The following is a 12,028-nucleotide window of genomic DNA, read 5'->3' as shown; positions in this document are numbered from 1 at the left end:
GCTGGTATGGAAATGTTGGTGCATCCAGGGTGGGTGCTGAGGTGGATACACCTGAGCTGCCTTTGAGCCAGCTGAGCCTCTCCATAATCCTGATGTCAAATTTTTAATGAACCTGAAAAGCAGTGTCTCCTCCTCAGACAGGAGTTAAGGCAGAAAAGGGGAACATTTTAGCTGGAATGGGTAAGGGCTGAGCAGTAGATGTGGAGTGAAAGGTTTGACTCAGGAGCCAAGGGGGGGATTTAATCTCTGGCTGGAGTTCTGGAGGCCATTGAGCCACGCTCTTCTTGTTCTTTGCCTGATTCCCTCCCTGCAAATCTCTCCCTAATTCAGCCCTTGACCAGGGCAGGCCTCTTCTTCCTCCCAGGTCATTGCAAGGAGATCCTTGTCTGTCTCCACTGTGGTTCTCCTCAGTTTATTTCAGCTTTGGAAAATTGAGAGCAGACCTGAGGAGAAGAACTTTGGGGTGATGATTGATGAGAAGCTCATGGACATGTGCCCTGGGGACCCAGAAATCCCCCTGCCCTGGGCTGATCCCTCAGCATGGGCAGCAGGGGAGGGGAGGATTCTGTCCCTCTGTCCCCTCAGGTGAGACCCCACCTGCAGAGCTGCCCCAGCCCTGGGCCCAGCACAGGGAGGACACTGAGCTGCTGGAGAGAGCCCAGAGGAGGCCATGGAGATGCTCTGAGGGTGGAGCCCCTGCTCTGGAGCCAGGCTGGCAGAGCTGGGGGTGCTCACCTGGAGCAGAGAAGGCTCTGGGGAGAGCTCAGAGCCCCTGGCAGGGCCTGAAGGGGCTCCAGGAGAGCTGGAGAGGGACTTTGGAGTGACAAGACAAGGGAGAATGGTTTCCCACTGCCAGAGGGAAGGTGGGATATCCCCAGATGGGATATTGGGAAGGAATTCTTGGCTGTGAGGTTGGTGAGACCCTGGCACAGGTTGCCCAGAGCAGCTGTGGATGCCCCATCCCTGGAAGTGTTCCAGGCCACGTTGGATGGGGCTTGGAGCACTCTGGTCTAGTGGAAAGTGTCCCTGTCCATGGCAGGGATGGAATCACCTAAACCCAACTTTCTCTCTGGCTTCAGATAATTTCCATGGCACCAGATCATCACCAAGGAGCTGTAAATGAGCAGGGCTTTGTTAACTCCTCTTTTTGTCCAGGTGAACTGAGTCAGCTGGAAAAATGAGGAGTAGAAGCAGCATTTCAGGGGCTGTATAATTTCTGCAGCTGGCTAAGAGACCTCTTGCTGGGACTTTGTTGTTAATTTAGGGAATTGCTTTTAAATTTTTTTGCTTTCTTTTTTTCCAGCAGAACAGTATCACACAAAGAGCTGCCATTAATTTTTCAGTGAGCTTGGGTACTCCACGTCCTTTCCCACTGGTTTTGCATCCCACATCAAACCTGATGCTCTTTTTTCCCCTCATTTAATTCTGCTGCACAGTTCTCTTACAAGGATAAACCTCATTTTTTTAATACCTCCTGGGTAACAAGAATCCAACAAATGCCTTAACTAGGTATTATCTTGGCATGATGTAGCTGCACTGTGGTTGTGGCCTCTATTTTTATTTGGCAGAGATATGCAAATAACATTATATTCCTGTATTCTAGTTCATAAAATAGGAGGAGTTTTCTTTGCTTTTTAAAAAATCAGCTTTCTTGGTCTTTGGTTGCACAGTGTGATGTGACTGTACTCTGCTATGAGCTTGCAGTGCTCTCCCAGTGAAAAGAAAAGATGTTGAAAGAAAAATATATGCATTTCACAGGAAAAAAAAAATGGCTTGTATGCCATATATGCATTTTGGTTTTGAAATGCATATATTTTTCTTTAAACATCTTTTCTTTTCACTTAGCCTATACTTTTTTAGCACAACCCAAATCAATTATCACCCTGTGTTCTGCATATCAGTAGCTTAGGTAATGGAACTATAAATTGCAGCCCCTAATAAGAGATTTCCTCTCTTTAGAGGTTGAAAATAGCAGTTGAATATTTGCTTACAGCCCCTCTGAGTATAATCACCCAATACCTGACAAGATGGAACAGGCAGGAGGTTGAGCAGGACCCAAGCCCATCCTGTAAGATGAAGTCTTGGATGGTTTCTCAGACTGATGGAACAGGAGCTGTGCTGCAGTTCAGGGCATTCCCAGGAGGCTCCCTGAATTTGGGACGTCCTAATCCATGATAAGCCAGTCCTGGAGGAAGGTCTTTGCAACCTGCTCAGTCCCCACGAGATGATCAAAAGCCCTGACACCTGACAGGAGCCATGAAATGGCAGAAGAGCCAGATAGGAGAGGCTTTAGAGCCAGCTAGGAGGGGTTTAAATCAAAGCCCTGTGAAATACAGGCTCTCTGTGCTTAAATCAGCGTTTTACACAAGATCATTCCCTTTTAGATCCTTTTCTTTGCTCTTAAATGTCAAACTGACATAGCTGACAATGGTAAATAAAAAGAAATTTGGAGACATCAACTTTTTAAGACATAAGCTGGTTTTCCTACTCACTATCCTGTTACAAGAAGGGACAGATATTGTTCTTGGGACATGGATTCATTGTGACCTTTGCACTCAGCAAGGGAGCATTTTACCAAAATAGCATTGGAATTGCATCTATTAAAAAAATTAAAATAAAATTTAAAATATGAAAACTTTCTAAAATAAATTTTAAAAGTAAAAATAAAAATTTAAAATAAATAAATAAATGAAATTAGTGGCTGGGACCAGATGACCTCCAGAAGACCTTTCCAATCTAAATTATTGCCTAAGAATGATTTTTGGAGTGGTTTATAACAAGAGCAGAAATGATAGGGGTGGGGAGGAATGCCAAGGGCATGGACATGGTGCAGGTTGTTGTTCAGGAGCGTCTGAGCCATTATCCTGTGGGATCTCATCAGTGGGGTCTGGGATATCTCATTCATGTGTTCCCTGACCCTGCAGTGAATTCATGGCTTGGGAAGGAAAAATTGGGTTCAGGTTAGAAAGGCAACATAAAAACCCCATCAACCTGTGGGTGAGGGATATCCAGAGACTGTTCCCAGCTTCCTCCCAGGGAGCAAAGAGGAATCAGCTTTGCTGTCTGTCTTCCTTTACTCCTCCTGTCCAGCAAGATCATCCAGTGGGGAGCTGGATTTGCCACTTTCCAGTGCCTCCTCCAAGAGTTGCCATAAGAATTTTCACAAAACCTCTGCAGCATGTCCAAATGATTTCTAGTTTAGTTTTTATGGAAGGAAGGGAGAAAGTTGTGCTGAAGGTAATAATTAGATCTGGCTTTCCCATTTATGGTGGAGGAAAGCCCCTCCTTGTCCCACCATGCCTGAGGTTTGTTGGATTTCCCAATTCCTCCATAGCTCTGGCTGTGGGAGCCACGTCACTGGGCATCTGTCACCAGCCAAGCACAGCCCCACCATCCAAACTGCCACCTAGAACTCCAGCTTCTAAATCCCTGTCATTACTGGTTGGGTTTGTTTGGAAGAAAAAAACCTGTAGAAGCTTTGTTTAACTTGACAAACCTGAAAAAAGTATTTAATATGTAGATTGAGCGTGTTTGTTGTGGAGGCTCTTAGGAGAAAATGTAAACTGCAATGAGGAGCTTTCGCAATTGTTTATTTTTTTTTTTTGACTGGAGCCAGAAGTTAATAACCCAAATTTTTGGTGAGAAGTGGCTCTTCTGGAAGAGGGAATGGGGATTTAGGGACTGATTCTGCAGCTAAATGGCTTCTTGCACACTTCTGCTCACAGATGTATTTCCGTGTGCACGGCTCCTGGGCTGCAGGCAATGGGATTTTGCTGGCTTTGGATGAAATAGGGATCCCAGCTCCTTCCTTGCAGACAACATTTCTCTTGCCCATAGGCTGAGGCATCTGAGATCATGTTTTTCAGATCCAAGTTAGTTTTGGCTTGGTATCAAACCAAAAAAACCTCAAAAGCCAAACATAATATTGGGCTTGTTCTGCTGAGGAAGAAATTTATATAACTAAGTGAAACAAGGCTGAAACTTCTTTGTGTGGATAGCAAGGCTGAAGCCCCTGGTAAAGCTGTGTTCGTTGAAGCTGAGTATCAGGTCAGTGAATGATGCTTTGATTTTTTTCCTTGCAGAGCTTATGTTGAAAAATACCTCCTGGAGAAGTCCCGGCTGGTCTATCAGGAGCACAACGAGCGGTGGGTGCCTCTGTTTTGCCCAAGGCTTGGGTTTAACTCCTGTATGTGGCACAGATAACTTAAATCCCTGGTGGAGCTGGCACAGGGGATCAGGATTTTCATGCTCTTAACCCTGTGCTGCAGAGATTAATGATGCATTTTATATTTGAATATTTTGTTGTTTAGGGAGAAATGTGCTAATGGAGGGAATAAACTCCATTATTTTATCAAAAGTCTTTGATTTACCATGGAATCATAGAATAGGCTGTATTTGGAAAGAGACCCTTAAAGATTATCTTGTTCCAACCCCTGCCATGAGCAGGGGACTTCCCACTACAATATTGTTGCATTTCATTACATTTTCATTTTCTTTATGGCAGATAGATTATTATGTACCACTTCATTCTTGTGCAACTTGTGAACTGCTTAATATGTCATTTTAGGAGAAAAACATGGTGTTTTCATTCTTCTTTGCAGTTCACTGAAGCCTTCAGAGAGGTCTCTAGAAAAAGCCAAAATTATATAGAGAATGAACTTACGTGGAGTGTGTTCTTTCCTAATTTGATGCGTATTCTTTGTTGCATATTCCTCTCCTCTCTCAGTAATTATTATTCCACTTTTAAATAATTTTGCTGCCTTTAGTTGCCTTTCAACTCTTGGCACTTCTGGCTGTGTTTCCCTTTGGAGACAGATGTGTGAGTTTTCTGGAATGCTCCAGGGCTGTTCCTGGAGTTAAAGAGCATCTACAGCCTTGACAAACGTCCTCTTGGGTGTTGCAAGATGATTAAACTTGGATCCTCTTGGAAAACATCCAACATAAAAGCACAGCTTTAATTTTAGAAAGAAATGGTGTTAATCTGTGTTAGAGTCGTCTGGAAGCAGAACAGATGAGTGTCCCTTGGGGTGGGTTTAGCATTAGTGATATTCAAGTATTTTGAATATTTGAGTTTTTGAATACTTGAAGATTTTTCAGTTGTGTCTCATGGAACTGCAACTGCAAAGTTGCTGCCTTTTTAATGGTAATAAGGTAGAAAAAGTCATAATTTCTGCATTGCAAGGAAATATGTTGTGATTCTAATAAAAGAGGTCAGGCTGTAATAAAGGAGCTGGGGACAGTCAGGGAACAAGGTACAGGACAAGGGGAAACAGCCTCAAACTGTGCCAGGGGAGGCTCAGGTTGGAATTTCTTTGTGGAGAGGTTGCTCAGGCATTGGAAGGGGCTGCACAGGGATGTTTGGAGTCCCCATCCCTGGAGATGTCCAAGGAATTACTGGACATGGTGCTCAGTGCTCTGGGCTGGGAACAAGGTGGGGTTTGGGCACAGGGTGGATTCAGTGGTCTGAGAGCTCTTTTCCCACCTAAATGATTCTGGGATTCTGTGAAATGTGTGGGCATTGCACATGGTTCTGAAGGAAAACCTGAGCATCCCAGCTAGAAATCCTTCAAGCAGATTCTAGGGCAGTGGCTGTCCTTGGATGGAGAAGAGAAATCTCATTCTCCATGACATAATTGAGGCTGTTCCATCCCTGCACAGCAGGTACAGACCAGCTCTAAACGGTGTCAGGCCTGAGCTTGGGAGCTGGAAAATCAGGTTGGGAGGTTTCAATGTGCCTCTGCTCAGTGCTGCTGCTCGTTTTCGAGTCTAACAGCTTTTGTTTTTCATTTGTCACCAGGAACTACCATGTATTTTATTACCTCCTGGCAGGAGCGAGTGAGGAGGAGAGATCAGCATTTCACCTGAAGCAGCCAGAGGAATATCATTACCTTAACCAGGTGGGAGTTCTATACAGGAATACAATCCTTGGTCTTGCCTTTTCTTCTGCTGATATTTAATGCTAATAAAGAAGAGGTGTGGAGTAGTAAAAGTGGGGGTTTTTTAAGGTGTGGAGTAGTAAGAGTTGGTTTTAATGGTTTAGAGGAAGTCTTCCGTCATTGGAATAATTCTGCATTAGCGATCTGAACACCTGGTAGTGTTTCAGGGAAAAATAATCAGTGTTTTCTGTACCTGGGATATGTTAAATGTATTGAGTTTTTGATTGCTGGAGGGAGAAACAGTCAGAATTTCCTGCTCTCTGTGTGAATGCCATTTACTCATTAATATCTGCCTCCTGAGCAGAAGAGGGGAAGATGTGGCATACTGGGATATAACATCTTGCATGAGGAAGTCCTAATTCTGTAGCTTCTGGCTGGCTTTTAGCACAACCCTCTGACTTTAACAATAGAACAAGTCTAATATAACTAAAACCACAGCAGCCATTGAAAACCTGGGAATTAATGATGGATGAAGTGTTACCAACAGTCAAATAAACTCAGTTTACATGATGATAATTTTATAATAAACAGATTTACTTGAGGTATTTAGGCGGTTATCCAGTAACTCTTGCAAGCAGGAACTTCAAATGGACCAAAAAGAGGAGGAATATGTGGAAGAGGAGTTAAGTTACATGTTGATTTTAACTAATTTCAATTTTCTTGGTGCTGAAACATGAGAAGCAATAAAGAGTGATTTAACCCCTAAACTGGAAAGAAACTTGGAACCACAGCCCAACCCAAATAGCCTTTAGTCTTTTTAGAAATATAACTTCATTCAGGAATAGCTCTCAATTACCAGGGAATTTTTAAGAATGTTTTTAAAGCAGGCAATCAACACCAAAATCCATTGTATTTTAATGACTCCCACACACCCCTGGCAGGATTGGGAAATATTCCCAAGTGAGGAACACTGAGGGCTGGGGGCTCTTTGCTGGAGTCTCTGTGCCTCAGGCGTTGGTTGGAGAACGTGCTGTGATCTCCAGCACCATCTGTGCCACGGTTTTGCAGTGGGAAAATGCCAGGATGGAATGTTTTGTTGGATTCCCAGGTTTTGTTGGTCCATCCACTCACTTTCTGTTAGTTGAAAACATTGCTTTTAATTACAGTCCTTTTCTTTTACATAGCATTTTAAGAGCATTTATATTGAAAGGAAAAATAGAAATCTAACAGCATGTAATGGGAGGAACACATTATTCCAGTAGGAATATTATAATTTAGGGTGAAATATTCCTATTCCAGTAGGAATATTATAATTTAGGGTGAAATGTTTATTTTAATCTAAATTAAGGTGCTGTGGGGCAAGTAAGCTGTGGAAAGCTGCTAAGATCAGTCCAGTGGATCAGGGAAGCAGACTCTGGACTTCCCTGAACACAGTGTTTGGACAGCAGTGACACCCTGATTTTTTGGGAGATTTTAAAATAACTTTTAGTATTTAGGATTACAGTTAACACTGACAACTGTGGAAAACCAGCACCTTTAGATGTGGTCTGGGCATGGTTTCACATGAAGACCATCTGACAGTGCAGTAGCAGCTTTTCCCTGCCCTGCAGGAGATAGGAAAAGGAAAATAAGGAGAGAAAGGAGATAGTGGAGAAATGGAAAAAGAAACTTGGGAAACATTTAAGAGAAAAATTATAAAATGACCCTTGACATTTGCAGTGTCTTCATAAGTGTGTCCTGGAGAAGACCCTGCCTTTTTAAAAGGAAAAAGAACCAGCTCAGACATGAACTGTTTTACTGAAAATTAAATATTCATATAGAGAAGCCATAAAATATTGAACCAGGCCCCTGAAGTGAAGGAGTGACTCAGTCCTGAGTCAGGCTTTACTTTCCTCCTCCCAGGTTCCTCTGCTCTTGTGGTGTTATGCAAAGCAAAAGGGGAGTTTGCTTTGCAGATGAAAATGATCTATTAAGATACTTAACCAAAATCTGCTCTGTAAATGCAGGGAGCAGATTGAAAATAAAGATTTCAATTTATTTTAAAATGCAAATTTACTCAAAGTATCCCATGAGTATGGAGGACTTTTCCATTCCTCCCCACCAGTGACAGGTGTACCTACCCCTGCACACCCTGCAGCTCACTGAATATTTTCTGTGCTGGTTGTTAACTTTTATCCATTTTGAAAGCAGCCATTTGCAGGTTTAGATCCTTATTTTCAGCTCCTCAGGAGCTCCAGTGCCATCTCTCTCCCTCTTGGGACTGGTAATGCTTTGACTTCTCTCAACTCCATCTCTGTCTGATTGGAAAAGACACAAATTCCTGAAAAGCTTTGGAGTATTACTTGGAAGAATCTCACTTTTGCTGCACTTGTGTTTGTCTGGAGCAGAGGTTGAGAGTAGGAACAAACCAAATCTGTTCCTCAGTGAGATTTTGGCATCAGTGGCTTTCCAGGTCCAAGTAAACCCAGCTCTGTAAGAGAAGGAGAGATTTTAGTATATCCATTAGGATTATTGATGAGAGGGCCTCGCTCGATGAGGTGCACCGTGAGCAGGAACCAGCACCAGGAATGCAAAAGCATCATGAATCTTCCCTTAAAACAAATAAAACTAGGCAATGATTCTGCAGAATAACAATTTTCCTGCTGAGGGAGCAGGTGGTGGGGGTGATTTGGGGTGGGAACACCACTTAACCCGCTCTGCCTTGCTTTCAGATGACAAAGAAACCCCTCAGACAGAGCTGGGATGATTGTTGCTATGACTCGGAGCCGGTCAGTACAAGAACCCGCCTCTTCCATCTTGCTGGTGCAGGGCTGCTCTCACTTGAGTGTTTTAGGGACCCAGAGAAAGCCAAATCCAGTGAAGTTTAACCCATTAACCACCCTTTGCCCTGCAGTGGTGTTGCTTGTGACAGTACAAATTTTTTTTTTCCCCTTGCCCTTTTATGGTTCCTTCCATTTGGAAAGCTTCTTCAGCAGTTGGAGATGGTCAGCTCCCCACAGTCCTCTGAGTTTTAGAAAGCTGAGGGGATTTTCATTCCTTCCTGATGGAATATGTGATGATATATGGAAATTGTGATGTGACAGCAATGTGAAAATTGAAATTCCATTCCAATAAACCAGCAAATCACTGTCTTGAAGCCCCAAGAGATGCATCAGTTCATGCTGGTTGTAGTGGTGTATCTGCTCTCCAGCTTCCAGGAAAAAACAGACAAACCCAAAAACATCCCCCCAGCCATCTGTGAGAAAATCAAATCCTGATATTGTTCAGAGTGCAAAAACAATTCCTTCTCCTAAAATACTTCTGCTGACATGATCATCCTTTCCAAATGGATCGCCCCAAAAAAGGGAGTGGTGAAGCTTCTCCCCCTTCCCTGGCTCCTCCTGCACCGCCATCGTGCTCTGGGTGTCTGTGTGTCCCGTGGTGCTCCCTGTCAGTGTGTCCTGCATGTGGAAGCATGTTTGGCATCAGCTGCTTGTCCTTCCTGCCTGTTTTCCCGTGTGCTTGATGATTGCCAAGTCTTGCTGATGATCTGGGAGAGTAAGAGGTGATGTGGGAAGGAGCTGGGATTCACTTGGGCTAAACAAGTGTCTTAACAGCAACATTTCCCTGCAAATCCTTAGGAGGGGAGGAGGGAATTTCCCTCACAAGGTTAAAAATATTGAATATTGGATTGGCATCCTTAATCCATCAGCTTCCTTAGGGGCCCTGCAGGAGCAGGCACTGATGAGCAGATGCTGTTCTAGATCTTAACACCCTTTATAAGTTGGAAAGCCCTTAATTGCTTTAGGAATGGGTTGGGACAATTTGCTGAAGGAATTAAAATTAAAACAACCCCAAAATTTGGTACCTTCTCCTGACATGACCAAGAACACCCTGCCAGCCTGGGGGCTGCCATGTCTGTGTCCTTATTCTGTGCAACAAAACCACGTGTTGTTACCATTTGGCTGTTTATTTGCTGATTTATTTAGGATAATTTTTATTTGGGATCATTTTCTGTGACAGTCCTGGTTGCTTCAGTTGATGATTCCCTCTTAAGCGTACCCTGGTCTTCTCCCCATACCCATGGACTCAACCTGCTGCAGACACCAAGTTTCTAAAGAAACTCTGTTTTATCCTCTTTAAATTTTCCATGGAAATCCATGGATCACTTCGATGTGACTGTAGGAAGCAGGGAACTCACTTTTGCTGGGAAACTAATTGCTCTGGCAGGATATTGACAGCGAGTTAGGTCTGTGGGGATGGACTTTGTGATGCTTGTCTGCTCTAATATCAAGGACACTCCTCTATTTTATAATTATCCTTCATTTATCATCCATTAGGAAGCGGTTCCGTGCTGGAACACTGCAGAGAGCATCCGCTTTTAAGCAGGGAATTTGCTAAAAGTCTTTCCATGCGGATTAATGAGTCGGGCAATTGTTATGTAAATCGTTAATTAAATTGCCTTCGGCGTAGATTGTGCTACTTCGGAGTCGTCCGGGGTATTTTGCTGTTGACTCGTGACTTCATTTTGGAGGAATGATGCCAGAAAACGAAAATGTCTCCTGGAATGTGGAGTGCCACTAAAAAGCACCACTTGGTGTCTTTAAAAAAAAAGCTTTAAAGCCGCCTAATTTGCAGGATTTGTGGGTGTGTTGTTGTCCTGCCAAGTGCAGGTCCTGCCAGGAGGAGGGTGGGAAGTTCTGCTGGGTTCTCAGTGGAAGTGCAGTGGCTGAGGAAGCTTAGGAGGGACAAGGTCTTGCCCTGAGGTTTTATGGTGTGAATAATCAGTGCTGGTGCCTCTGGTGCCCCTGCTCTTGGTGGTGCCATTGTTGTGTCCCTTTAGGTGGCTCTGGAGCAGGGTTGTTTCCGATTAGCTCCTAATGGGAGGTGGAAATGCCCTTTTCTAATGACTGTTCCCTAAAACAGGCTGGTATTTTCTCCTGGAATTTCAATCCCCACCTTCATCGATGCTCTGCGTGGTTTTAAATGGTTTTACTGTTCAACAGCTCCAAATTCACTTTGCCCATGGAGCATTAACTTGTCCCTGAGGACAATTGATAAAAAAATTTCGATTTTCTTGTGCAATTGCACTTCTCTGGCTTTTAGTGCAGTTGTGTGGGTGTCTCCTATGTTGTAATAAATATTTGAAATATGTAACCAATATAATAAATAAATAATATCAACATTTAAATATATAAATAATATAAATAAATAAATGTCTTAAATAAGGGTTTTCCACTCTATAACTATGTCTGGAGTGGGATGAAGAACTTCACTGATATGGTTGTGAGGCTTTAAATGCTGTAAAACACAAAGCTAATATAAAATAACTTCATTCTCTATATTCTGTATTTATGATTAATCTTCTGTACTATCAGTGAGTACAAGTGGCTTTTCAGTGATTTACATAACCCTATTTAATGCAGACTTTCCCAATTATTTGTGCAAAATTTTTTGCACATTTGCTTGTGTGATAAATATGATGTTCAGGAAATTATCAAGATAAACTACGTGCATTCAGCTGCTTAATTAATTCCAACTGCAGCTACAACTTTTATTTGTATTATTTTAATAATCTTTTAATAGAATTTTATATAATTTTTATTTGTATTTACTTACACTTGGATTAACTTGTTGAAAGTCTCTAATTACTTGTGAAAAGCCTTGATTTAAGTGCTAATAAAATAGTCTGAGGTTTAAAATAGCACAGTATTGTGTGATACACAATAAACTAATTTTGATTTATAGATGGGTAGTTTTTATAGGCAGCAATATTAATGGGTAGAATATTAAATATAGGCTAGGAAGGCAGAGAGAAGAATAAATAATCCATGGGAGGCCTACAGTGAGCCAAAGCAGAAGATATTTGGCATTAGTGGTCTGTTTATTAATTTAAAGAGCATTTCTGTTAGTTAAATATTGGTGCAGGACAGCTTTAGTTGGATCTGGAATGTCACTGGATTTTCCCAAACATGTCAGTGACTGATGTCAAGGAAAAACAAAACTGTTCAGGCATGTGAGCCTCCAAAAAGTATAAAATATCCTGGATTTCAGATTCTCCCAATTTTGAAATAACTTCTTGGTGGTTCAAATAAAGTTTCTGAGAAATATGTTTAAAGCTTTGCCATTCCCACACAGGATTTAATGCACTGATCATTTACATGAAGTTATCT

General features: G+C 42.4%; 1 protein-coding gene across 13 annotated transcripts in view; it reads left to right on the top strand.

Annotated features, from left to right (window-relative positions):
• The window catches only part of MYO9A (myosin IXA), a 173,781-nt gene that overhangs the window by 61,701 nt on the left and 100,052 nt on the right, over nt 1–12,028 (top strand). For 12 of the 13 annotated variants that reach the window (XM_030954925.1, XM_030954927.1, XM_030954918.1 and 9 more), the window contains exons 4-6: nt 4,083–4,145; nt 5,798–5,897; nt 8,588–8,644. In XM_030954925.1, coding sequence (XP_030810785.1) covers nt 4,083–4,145; nt 5,798–5,897; nt 8,588–8,644 — 220 coding nt within the window. The remainder of the gene's footprint in view (nt 1–4,082; nt 4,146–5,797; nt 5,898–8,587; nt 8,645–12,028) is intronic. The other variant, XM_030954924.1, reaches the window with a different exon arrangement.

This window comes from Camarhynchus parvulus, chromosome 10 (genome assembly GCF_901933205.1).
Source record: "Camarhynchus parvulus chromosome 10, STF_HiC, whole genome shotgun sequence".
Lineage (NCBI taxonomy): Eukaryota > Metazoa > Chordata > Aves > Passeriformes > Thraupidae > Camarhynchus > Camarhynchus parvulus.
Note: the sequence above shows the minus strand (reverse complement) of the source record. Positions and strands in the feature narration are given on the sequence as shown.